The sequence below is a fragment of the Herpailurus yagouaroundi genome, unplaced genomic scaffold, assembly GCF_014898765.1.
Source record: "Herpailurus yagouaroundi ecotype Mexico unplaced genomic scaffold, PumYag 252, whole genome shotgun sequence".
In the NCBI taxonomy this organism is placed as follows: Eukaryota; Metazoa; Chordata; class Mammalia; order Carnivora; family Felidae; genus Herpailurus; species Herpailurus yagouaroundi.
In genome coordinates, this window is record NW_024412469.1 from 565719 (window position 1) to 577889 (window position 12171).

The following is a 12171-nucleotide window of genomic DNA, read 5'->3' on the forward strand; positions in this document are numbered from 1 at the left end:
GGTGTCAAACTGCTCTAAGACCAAGAATTGTGCTTGGGAAAAACCAAGCCTTCAATGAAAAGTAAAATAGTTGTAATTCAATTTGGAAATGACTTGAACAATGAAGGAGAGGGATACATAAAATTAATATAGAGAAGACCTTAAGAAGGGAAGTTTATCATAGAGGGCACAGGGGGTGTGTCTCTGGTAGGGGAAGGGGGAGGTGGCTTATAAGAGTGGTCTGCTTCTCCTACCCTTCTCACTTTTCCTCACCCCTTTTTTCTCTTCCCCCTCAAAGCTGCTTCCCTGTCCTGTCACCACCTTTAGTGCTTTGCCTTTTTTTTCCCTTTTGCCCATGTTCAGCTGTTAACCCATATAAGACTTTGTTGGTTTTGTATGCATAATGGATGGTATGGCTACATTCCCCCGTCCACTGCCTATGCACCCTAGACTTTGTCCCTGACACTGACTCCAGAGCATGGTTTGAGTTCATCTTCCATCATTCCCCATTGTTGTGCTTCCTGTAAAGACTACCAGCTTTTCATTTCCCCTGGCTCTGCCCACACTGCATGTGTAGGGGCTGAACTATGGGCAAGTGTCTGACCACCCAGGCAGGTGAGTGTGTGTTTTTTAGTGCAAGTCTGTGTCTGTTTTTGTTTTCTTTTTAAACTTGTAGAATTGATTGTTTAAATGAGACCCATCAGCTGATAAAATAACTGCCAATATTCTTTTTATAACAATATAAAAAAATAACTTGTTAAATCCATTTTCAAAAGAATTTTTCAGATTCATTGTTCAGCAGAGCAATGCTCTAGATAGGTTAGATTTGAAACTAAGCAGAAGCATGTAAGCTCATCTGCTATGATTAAGTTAAAAACATCATTGATGGGGCCTGAAACATGTTGAGCTTTAAATATCAGTGTTATCAACAAAGCATGTTCTCCCCATAAGGGTAGCCAGTAAAACACAAATAGGTAGAATTTTATTCCTTAAAGTCAAACCTTTAGCTGATAAAGAATTCAGTAATTTAGTGTCTTTAGGTCCTCTAAAAGCCCCTGTGCCCCACCTTATTTTGGGAGATAAGAAATTTGACCCTTAATGTTGTGGGTGGGTTTGTTTTGTTTTGTTTTTTAAAGATTGGCTCCACAATTGAGTGTACTACCATCTCTATGAGTACCATATTGTGCTGTGTGGTTGATCTCACTTACCTTCATATCTAGATTCTTTAATTTCTTCCTCACACTTTTCAAGCCACCTAGTCAAACCTCCTGAAAACTTGTCTTTCCTCTTTTAGATCTGAAACTAAGATTATTATTTTATAAAATGGAATGTTCAACAGTCAAAACTACATGGTTTTACACTGAATTGGGGATTTTAATAGTCTTCTGTCCTTTAAATGTTTGTTTTCTTTATATAAAGTCTTTCAGTTTAGGGAAAATACAGACTCTTACCCCACCTCCCCTTTTTTAATTTCTCAGCAGCATCTAGAACCCCTTTTCTCTGTGAAACTTAAATCTATATTGTACTTTTTCCCCCAACAGTATCCAGTAGGTTACCCTTCAGATAAGGAAGGGAAGAAGACTAAAGGACAGTCAAAGAAGCAGGCTAGTGGAGCCTCAAAAAGGCCAACTACAGATGGTAGGTAATGATTGCAAACATAAGTCCTAAAATCATAGTTTCTAATAAAGAAAAATATTAAGAGAAAAATTTGAGAAACTCATAAAAAATTAAAAGCAAAGTGAAGGATTTTTTGGGGGTGGAGGGGTGGTGGGGGGCTTTCTGTGTATTTTAATAGTGTCAGAGCCAAAATAGCAGCAAACGTAGTATTCTAAACTCCATCGGAAGTTAGATGCTGCTGTGTGTAGGTTATCTTCATGCTAAACATTAACTGGTACCAGTTAACTCTTAGGTCTCATAGTTGTGCTTAGAACCGCTAGTAAACCTGCTTATGTATTTTTAAATGAATCTAGATGATTGTCCAAGTGCCTCCAAAGTGTTAAAAACATCAGATTCAGCAGAAGCAGTTGAGGCTTTCCAACTAACCCCTCAACAACAACATCTAATCAGAGAAGATCACCAAAACCAGAAGCTATGGGATGAAGTGCTTGCATCTCTTGTGGAAGGTCCAGTATGTAAAGATTTTTTAAATAATAATGTTTTATTATTGACATGATGAAAAATAATTTTCCTTTGCAAGTCAGTCAAAACGACGTTTTTATGTAATCATCTCATCCAGTGTCACTTTCAGAAATAATCTAAGGTAATACTTAAATGCTCTTAGGTGGATTTTAGGCCTCTTAGTTGTTGGTTTTAACCTCTTTGTGCCTGAACTTAATCATTTATGTTGAAGGCACTATTCATGGGAAGAATTTTCAGTTGTGTAAACACACTTAATTTAAAACTCATCAGGAAATTTTTTGCTATAGTTCAAAGTTATCTGATGATGGCATAAGTCTTAAGCAATGCAGCACATGTTTAACCTGTTTGTAAAATAAACCAGTATTGATTTATTTAAATACTTTATATGTTTTGGATTTTTTTTCCCATTTTTGGTAATCATGAAATTTTAAAGTGAAAAGAAATTACAACTGATGTGTGTGGATTTTGTATTAAGCTGTGTTTTGCAAATGAGGCTTCCTTATCAAATCCTAAAAGCTGGAGTTTTCAAATGTGAATTGGCTATTCCTTCTTTGTTCACTTGCTTTTATTTATGTCTTAATTTATTTTGCTTAAAATTAGAATATTCTGTTTATTAGATATTAACCCCTTGTCAGGTGTAACATAATTACTTCTCTGCATTTTTTCCTCTGTGCAGCTATTGTGAGTGAACCTTAGTATCTTCTCTTGAAGTTTTATCCTGTCATCTTCTACTAATTTTCTTCTTTCCAATGCTCCTTTTATTTCTGTCAGTGTATTAGCCAGAATTTCTCATATGTCTGAAATCGGGTTAGTTAAGATCTATCTTTCTATCTAAATTTAGAACTCTGAATTTTTGTGTTGCTTTTTGTTTGAGAAATAGTCATCAATATTAAGGAAGAATGTTCCCTGATAAAATTTTTAAACATTTATTTATTTATTTCTGTGTGTGTGTGTGTGTGTGTGTGTGTGTGTGTGTGTGTGTATACATATTTTTTTTAAGATTTCATTTTTAAGTAATCTCTGTACCCAGCACGAGGATTGAACTCAGAACCCTGAGATCTACCCTGGCTCTACCGATTGAGCCAGCCAGACGCCTTACTTATTTTTTAACTTATTTTTGAGTATGGGGCTCAAACTCATGACACCAAGATCAAGATGCTCATGCTCTACAGACTGAGGCAGCCAGATGCCCCTAATTTTTAAAGTTTTAGAAATGGGTGAAATTTATCAAATACCCTTTAGGATTCATCATTTCCTTTGCTTATGTATGTGATAATGGGTTATTCTTGGTAAAATGAAGCTTACGTGTTTGGAGGACAGAAGGAAAGTGATTGAGCTCTGTGTGAAGTGTTACTTGCTTTTTAGCCAAGAGACCCAGACATAGTGAGAGTCTGACCCTGGTAGGTCATTTTCACTTAGAGAAAGTAAGGTGCAGCAAACAGTTATTGATCATAGTCTAAATATTCTCTAGTTGGAGGGGTACAGCTGGTGGTTAGGTGGATAACGTGGGTGAGTTCCAGCTGTGGGTGGGCAGGAGACAAAGTAGCAGATACAGGTGGAGGAAAAAGCTACCTGAGTGTACATGGAAGTTCTCTTGCACATCTATTGACTGGTTTGGATGTGTGTATTGGGCTTCAGTGTAAGACTGCTAATATGTGTATACTGTTTATCAATTTAAAAAAATTATTGAAGTGATTGAGTCCTGTGAGACTTGGCAATTGTATGCAAACCAAGTATACTTGTGAGTTCTTTCAATGTAACTTTAATATGAAATAAAGTCAATAATTGACAGTTCTCAAGCCACAATTTTAAAAAAGGTGGGAGCACCTGGGTGGCTCAGTTGGTTAAGCATCTGACTCTTGGTTTCACTCAGGTCAAGATCTTGCATTTTTGTGGGTTCCAGCCCCTCATAAGGCTTCACACTGACAGTATGGAGCCTGCTTGGTATTCTGTCTCCTCCCTCTGCCCCTCCCCCCCCCCCCCAAAATAAATAAACTTAAAAAAAAAGACAAAATTGTATCCAGTAGGTTATCCTCTGTTGGCAGGATCTTGCATGCCTGGGTGAGATGATTATGAGCTTGCTGCTATTGATTACTCTGGATGTGTATGTACTATTGTTGTGAACAGCTTTTATGCCAATTCTCTTCAGATAAGCCAGGAACACATTTATTAAGCCAGAAAAACCAAGTGTTGGCCATTGGTGGCTTTAAAATAAGTGCATATGTTATGTATATGTGAGTATATTTTTATCCCAATACCTTCCCAAGGCCCTACATGATCTGGCATGGGCCCTCTCAGGCCCAAACGCTTCAGCCATATTTAAACACGCTCTGTGCTATTTAAACATGCTCAGCCTGGGGCGCCTGGGTGGCGCAGTCGGTTAAGCGGCCGACTTCAGCCAGGTCACGATCTCGCGGTCCGTGAGTTCGAGCCCCGCATCGGGCTCTGTGCTGATGACTCAGAGCCTGGAGCCTGTTTCAGATTCTGTGTCTTCCTCTCTCTCTGCTCCTCCCCCGTTCATGCTCTGTCTCTCTCTGTCCCAAAAATAAATAAACGTTGAAAAAAAAATTTTTTTATAAATAAATAAATAAATAAATAAATAAATAAATAAATAAATAAACATGCTCAGCCTGTTCCTTATCCTAGGCCCTTAGACCCATACTGTCTCTCTAACTAGAAAATTCTTTACACCTTCATGTCGCTCACTCCTTCTTTCCTGTAAGTCTCTGCAAAGTACAGGTCTTCACAAAGGTCTTCCCTGGCTACGCTTTCTAAAACAGCCACTCTTTTACTCTGTTGCTTTAGTTTGCTTTGTTTGCTCAGTTATTACTGTCTGAAATTGATTTTATAAAGTTCCATGAAAGGAGAGACTTTGCATTTTTGTCACCACGATGCAGATGAGTACCTAGCCCATTGTAGGAATTTGAAATATCTTAGTACATATTACAAGTATCATGGAGATGCCAGGGAAATTAGCAGTCATTAACAAAGTAGTTTGTTGTGTGTTGGGGGGTGTACTTGGTATTAAAGTTTGAGTTTTTTCCATATCTCCTCCCATTTTATTCTTCCAGTATATTGTATAATATTTTGTTACTAATTCACTTGACTTTTATAATGTCCATAAATAAGTTAGTTTCAAGATACAACTTTGAAATGGGATCTTTGGTTTAATTTTAACTTGAAACTCTTGTAAATTCTTTTTTATTGACAGAAAAAAACATAAAATATTTTCCCATATTACCAGAAATAACTGAACAGAAGATTAGCCTTGTGACTATTCAAAACTCTACTTACCTTTCTAGTTTAAAAGAAATAGTTGGGTAAAATGGAACCAGTAATCGCTTTTGATGAGTATAAGAGTACCCATTTGATCATATTTGCTTTAGATGGCTCTACCATTTAAATTTAGTCCCAATTTGAGTAAACATTGGCATCAGGAAAATATGGGATTTTTGGATTGAGGCAAAATATCACAGAAGATAATCCTAGGAGAATAAATATGTTGATTCTTTGGAGTATTAGATACTACACAGTATTATTGCCTAGTGCTATTATTTATTTATTTATTTATTTGCTTATTTATTTAGCTAAAAAATAAATATTGAAGTTTCTTAACAGCAAAAGATTAAATAAATAATGTGTTCATATTACTGGAATACCACCCACCCAGCTTTTTTGAAAAGAGACATCTATATGTAATGACCTTGAGACAAGCTATCCATGATTGATATTTTTCCCCCTTTTAAGTTTTTATTTAAATTCTAGTTTGTTAACACATGTCCATGACTGTGTTAAAGGCAAAAATAGTAATCTCTGGAATGTGAGGTTTAAGGGGAGACATTCACTTTTTAATGCCATATATTTTCACTTTGCAGCTTTTCCAAACCAATTATAAGATTTAAAACTAATGTGTATATATTATGGAATGAAGTTTCTTCGGTTGTATATTTTCATATTTGCTTATGGTTACCGTTACTTTTTTTTAATACAAAACGTTTTAAATGTGACAAAGACATTTTTTCCCTAATTACTTATAATCTTACTAATTTTTTACAAAGCTAACCTTTTTTTTTTTTTTCTTCCCCCTGGGTGCCATTCTAGAATTTCCTGAAAAAATTGGAACAATCTTTTATGTGTGTCTGCTGCCAGGAGCTAGTTTACCAGCCTGTGACAACAGATTGCCTCCATAATGTCTGTAAAGTAAGTAGGTTTCTTTCTCATTTTCCCTTGTTAGGACAGAGGGCAACTAACCTCCAAACATAGTTTTAGCACGTGAAACATTTTTCCGTGCAGCAGAATAGTTGTGGAACCTTGCCAGTTAAGAAACATTTCATTACATTTTGGCAGTAATGCATGTTTTAATTTATTTTAATTTTATTACTATAGACAGTAATAGTCAAATATGTATTCTATAGTCAAAGGTATTTTATCATGTTTGGAATTGTTGAGGAGAATTTGAAATGGAGAAGAAAGTAAGGTGTCATTGCTATTTTTGTTATAGCTTATGTATGTTTTATATATTATAGTGCGGACTGAAATAATTCCATCCGCTTAATGAAACCTAAAACAGATTCTGTCTGGTAGCATTTCCAGAGGAGTTGAATATTGCATTATTAGTGTGGTGTAAAGGGGAAGATTGAGTTTTAGTCAAAGCAAGGTTGGAATCCTGCTCTACTGCTCAGTGGTTGTGTGTCCTGACCTAGCTTCTGAATTTTAATTTCTTTTGTAACATGGAAACAAATCTTCCACATATGTGTTTGTGCCTGACCCATATATTTCTGGAAGACACATTCTATGTTAAGTGATTTGATAAGATATATAACTTAGTTCTAAGCAGGGAAATCCTAAATTTCTTTTAGGTGTTCTGTTATAAAGAACAGGATTAAAATCCAATGTAGGTGAGGCTAGTGAAAATCACACATAAATTCTAACACTCTCATTTTATTGGATGAGGAAATTAAAGCACTCAAAATTAAGGTCATTTACCTGAAGTCTCACAATATATGCTGGAAGTGGAACTTAAAGCCATGTCTATAGACTAGTTTTCAGAGTGCAGATTCAGGCCTTTACAGTACATCTTAAGTTTCTAGTTCCTATTTAAAAGCTTAAGCCATTGACTTTTCTACATGCTATACTCTGATGAAATTGGGTATGTTTTTGTTTCTGTTTTGATTTTGCCTTAGGATTGCTTACAGCGCTCCTTTAAGGCTCAAGTTTTCTCCTGTCCTGCTTGCCGGCATGATCTTGGCCAGAATTATCTCATGATTCCCAATGAGATTCTGCAGACTCTACTTGACCTTTTCTTCCCTGGCTACAGCAAAGGACGATGATTTGTCTACTACTGTGTTGCTCTTGGTGGCTTTTTGGACAATAAAGAATCTAAAATGGTTGGGGGGAGGGGGCGGGGAGGGTGGAAGCGCTATGGTGGACCATATCTCTCACGTTCTGAAGCAGCTAATCCTCTTTCCTACATAGCCATTATCTTGTGTGTGTAGTGAGAGGCCCATTTCTCAACTGTCTTTTAAATATCAAAAGGTAGTTCCTGTCAGTAACAACTAGTTTTAAATGAGTAAAAAGTCAAAGCCTCAGCTCTAGTTGATATCCAAGTTATGATTTATTTTGCAACTACCTCAGGACAGAAAAGACGTATGGGGATTTTTTAAATCATTGAGTAATTAGTTAAATGAAGTTTTAGCTACGCACTGCCTCCCAAATATTAGTTGTGCCTGGTTCATGTAATTTGATTTTACAGAAAAGGAAATGACACTCGAGATCTTTGGAACGCAGCTTCTGTATTGTGCATAATACATTTTTAATGTCTTCTTCCATTACAATGTGTTTTGCAAGGACAAGTTCATTTTTTAGCCCATTTTGTGAGCTCCATTGTGCTTTTTTTCTGGTGTTTTATGCAAGTTGACTACTAATGACTAATGAGAACAATATGAATGCATTGTTGCTGCATTAGTGTAATGTGGTGTGGTTTTGCACTTAAAAGAGGTATTCAGATGCTCTAGTTGTAAATGTTCATGAAAAGCCTCTTCTGTACTAGTCAAACTGCTTTTAGTGAGTCTCACCAGTGGTTTTACATCTGCAGAGCATTGAGGGCTGGGCTTGACTTTTGAGAGGACTGAAATTGCTTCATATTGTGATCCTAAATTTTATATTCACTATATTCCCTAAAGTATACATTAATAAATATTTTATGACCAGAAAAATAGCTCATCTTACTTCACTTTTCTACATTTGTCTGGCTTGTAAGTATGTATTTTTAAGAAGTAATCACTTCCAGAAGTAATCACTTCCAGAGTATTTCATTGTGCATTTTAAAATAGACATTTTGTACAATTCTCTATTCTTGGTTTTTGGTAATAAGAACTAGTATGAACTAAGGACAGGTTTCACCTTATGTTTGATTTTTCTTTTTTAATTTTACTAAATTAGAAAAATTTTCTATAATAACTTGTCTTACGTTCAATTTTAGCATCAGTGCTACTTCTTATTTCACAGACATGAGAATATGCTAAAACATTGTTCTAGTCTCTGAAAGTATATTGTTTTCATCAGAGTAAAGTTTTAATATGATTGAATCAGTTTTTCTATTCCTGAATTCAGAGCCATATATAATGCCAATATTTACTGAGTATATGTGTGTTTATTTAATCCTTCTGACAACCCTTAGAGGCAGTCCTGTTATCCCCATCTTATGGATGAACCTCAGAGGTACAGAAAGGTTAAGAAACTTGCCAAAGTTCAGGGGCTTCTGGGTGGCTCAGTCAGTTAAACGTCTGACTTCAGCTCAGGTCATGATCTCACAGTTGGTGGGTTCAAGCCCCACGTTGGGCTCTGTGCTGATAGCTCGGAGCCCAAAGCCTACTTCTGATCCTGTGTCTCCCTTTCTATCTGCCATTCCCCTGTTCACTCTCTGTCTCTCTCTCTCTCTCTCTCTCTGTCTCTCTCTCTCTCTCTTTCTCTCTCTCTCTCTCTCAAAAATAAATAAACATTTAAAAAAAAAAAAAAGGAACTTGCCAAAGTCCATACGTCAGAGAAGTGGCACAGCTGTGCTAGAAGCAGGCAATGTGAGCCCAGGTGCTGGCAGTCTTTACTGTTGGGCTATAAAGGATCTCACATCAAAATCAAGTTCTGGGGAACACTTACAGCATAGTGATTGGACTGGTTGTCACTTTGGGCTTGTTTTTAACAGACATTGGAATCATTTTTATTTTGAAGGATCTAATTTTTTCTCTTTTTTAATTTTTTTTTCAACGTTTATTTATTTTTGGGACAGAGAGAGACAGAGCATGAACGGGGGAGGGGCAGAGAAAGAGGGACACACAGAATCGGAAACAGGCTCCAGGCTCTGAGCCATCAGCCCAGAGCCTGACGCGGGGCTCGAACTCACGGACCGCGAGATCATGACCTGGCTGAAGTCGGACGCTTAACCGACTGCGCCACCCAGGCGCCCCATTGAAGGATCTAATTTAAATAGAACCTTTTTAGATTGAAATGAATCATTAAATTGCATCATCTAGTGTATTCCCTTTGGCATTGGCCATCTCTCTGCATGAAGGGTGGGGAACATCTCCCAGTTTCAGCTACTTGAACTGGATTGTTCTGCTTTTATTAGCAAAATAAGTGATTTCCATAGTTAGGCTATGTTTTGTCTTTTTTTTTATTTTTATTTTTTTTTTTAACGTTTATTCACTTCTGAGAGAGCATGAGTGGGGAAGGGGCAGAGAGAGAGAGAGAGAGAGACACACACACAGAATCTGAAGCAGGCCCCAGGCTCTGAGCTGTCAGCACAGAGCCCGACGTGGGGCTTGAACTCATGAACTGCAAGATCATGACCTGAGCCTAAGTCAGACACTCAACTGACTGAGCCACCCAGGCACCCCTACGCTATGTTTTGTCTTAACTTTGCTATAACATTATAGACTAGGAAAGAAAGCTGATTCCAGCTTAACATGTTCAGGAGTCCAGGACGGCCCCAAACTAAGCAATTTTATTTTGCTTTTAAACTTTTTTAAAAGACTTCGTTTGTTTTTACATAAATATTTCAGTTTACTCTAAAAGATACAGGAAATAACCACAATACCATTGTCATACATGTAAAGAAAAAAAATTATTATCAAATATCTAGTAAATATTCAAAATTCCATGGTCTCAAATGTCATATATAGATATTTTAGGTTAGTTTGTTTGCATCAGGATCCAAATGAGGACCTTACATTGTTGTTAATTGCTATCACTTAAGTATCTTTTAATCTGTATATATCCCCTCTATCAATTTTCCTTTACTTTTTGTGATTTGTATGTTTAAATTACTCTAGAGTCTGACAGAGTAAGATTTTGCTGACAATAACCATGTGGTATGGTTTAACCTGTTTCTCTTTTATGGAAATTGGTAGTTAGAATTCAAGCATGACCAGATTTAGGTGTGAGGGGTTTTTTTGGCAAGATTTCTTCATAGGTGATGTGGTTATCCCTTCAGATACTACATAGTATCTGGTTGTCTCAGGCTTAAATTTGAGAGAGGAGCTTTTCACTGGATTCTGGTACATGTAGTAGGTTACAGTGATTACTATTAAGTACTCAGCCACTTTCATATGGGTAGTTTTTTTTTTCTTAAATTTTCTTAGATTAAGAAGGGCTTCTAGTTATAGACTCATTTCTAAATAATATGGCTCACTCAACAAATATGTGCATCCAGGTATGTTTAAGAATGTTAGGTAAGGGCATCTGGGTGGCTTAGTTAAGTGCTGATCAGACTCTTAATTGCAGCTCAGGTCATGATCTCAGTTTGTGAGATTGACCGCCATGTTGGGCTCTATGCAGACAACTCAGCCATCATGGGATTCTCTCTCTCTCTCTCTCCCTCTCTTTCTCTGCCCTTCCCCTTCGCAAGCCCTCTCTCAAATAAACAAACATAAAAAGAAAAAAAAGGAGGGCACCTGGGTGGCTCAGTTAAGCATCTGACTCAGGTCACGATCTCGATTTGCAAGTTGGAGCCCCACTTCAGGTTCTGTGCCAACAGCACAGATCCTGCTTGGGATTCTTTCTGTCCCTCCCCCAGTCACATGCTCTCTTTCTCTCAAATTAAATAAACATTGAAAAACAAAATGAAACAAAATAATATTAAGTAAGCTTTGGGGAGGTAGCAATCTAAAACACTGTAAGCTCTCTCACAAACTTGTTACGACAGTTTGGCTAACAGAAAAGGGCCCTGCCTGTAACTTAAAAGCTTTGGATTTTAGTGTAGAGTCTACATACAAATTGGATAGAGATCTGTTCTGACTTGTCCACTGTGTGGCATTTCTATTTTTGCTTATTAGGGATCAAACCTTTCCCTGTTCTCCAGAGCACCCTGAAAAGATAGAGCTCATGACTACCTGATTTGAGGGAACTGAGCTTGATGGTCTACTCATCACCAGCTTACGCTGGGAAGAGTGTTTTGTGCTTAACTGTTGTATGCTGGCTGATCCCCATATCAGACCTTTAAATCCCTGAAGGAACTAATTATTTAGTAACCTGTATTAATCAGATGCTACACACACACACACAAAAAAACAAACACTAGACACAAGATACCAAGAACTAGCTAGAGGGACCAGACAGGCAGACCAAATGACTACTATTGAAAGAATGAATGAAAGAATGTCACACTATATTCTCAAGTATAAAATTGCATTGCATTGATAGAATAACAACAAGCTGCTGTGTGGAGTAGTTTGAGATTAAAATTCTTGTAAATAAATGAAAACAAAATAGACAAAACAGAATAGACAAAATCTGAACATATTACTGGGTATTCCATTATATATGGATATTCCAAAATTTGTTAATGCATCTGCTAATGGATATTTGAGTTTCCAGGATATTGCTGTATAAAGCTGCTTCATGTGTAAGTATTTGGAAAATAGTTGAAAGTTTCCTATAAATTAAATATGTTCTTACTATGCAACCCACCAATTTCATTAGTATTTACTCAAGATAAATTAAGAGATATTCGAAAGTGGTTTATACCATTTTACATTCCTGCCAGTCATGTATGGGAAT

General features: G+C 36.8%; 1 protein-coding gene across 2 annotated transcripts in view; it reads left to right on the plus strand.

Moving 5' to 3' along the window:
- UHRF2 (ubiquitin like with PHD and ring finger domains 2) overlaps positions 1-8705 on the plus strand; it is an 80489-nt gene extending 71784 nt beyond the window's left edge. The window contains exons 13-16 of one of the 2 annotated variants that reach the window (XM_040460873.1): positions 1521-1617; positions 1950-2107; positions 6220-6318; positions 7302-8705. In XM_040460873.1, coding sequence (XP_040316807.1) covers positions 1521-1617; positions 1950-2107; positions 6220-6318; positions 7302-7448 — 501 coding nt within the window. In that variant the 3' untranslated portion in view covers positions 7449-8705. Of the gene's footprint in view, positions 1-277; positions 683-1520; positions 1618-1949; positions 2108-6219; positions 6319-7301 lie in introns of those variants that run through there. The other variant, XM_040460874.1, reaches the window with a different exon arrangement.
- Positions 8706-12171: the final 3466 nt, after the last annotated feature.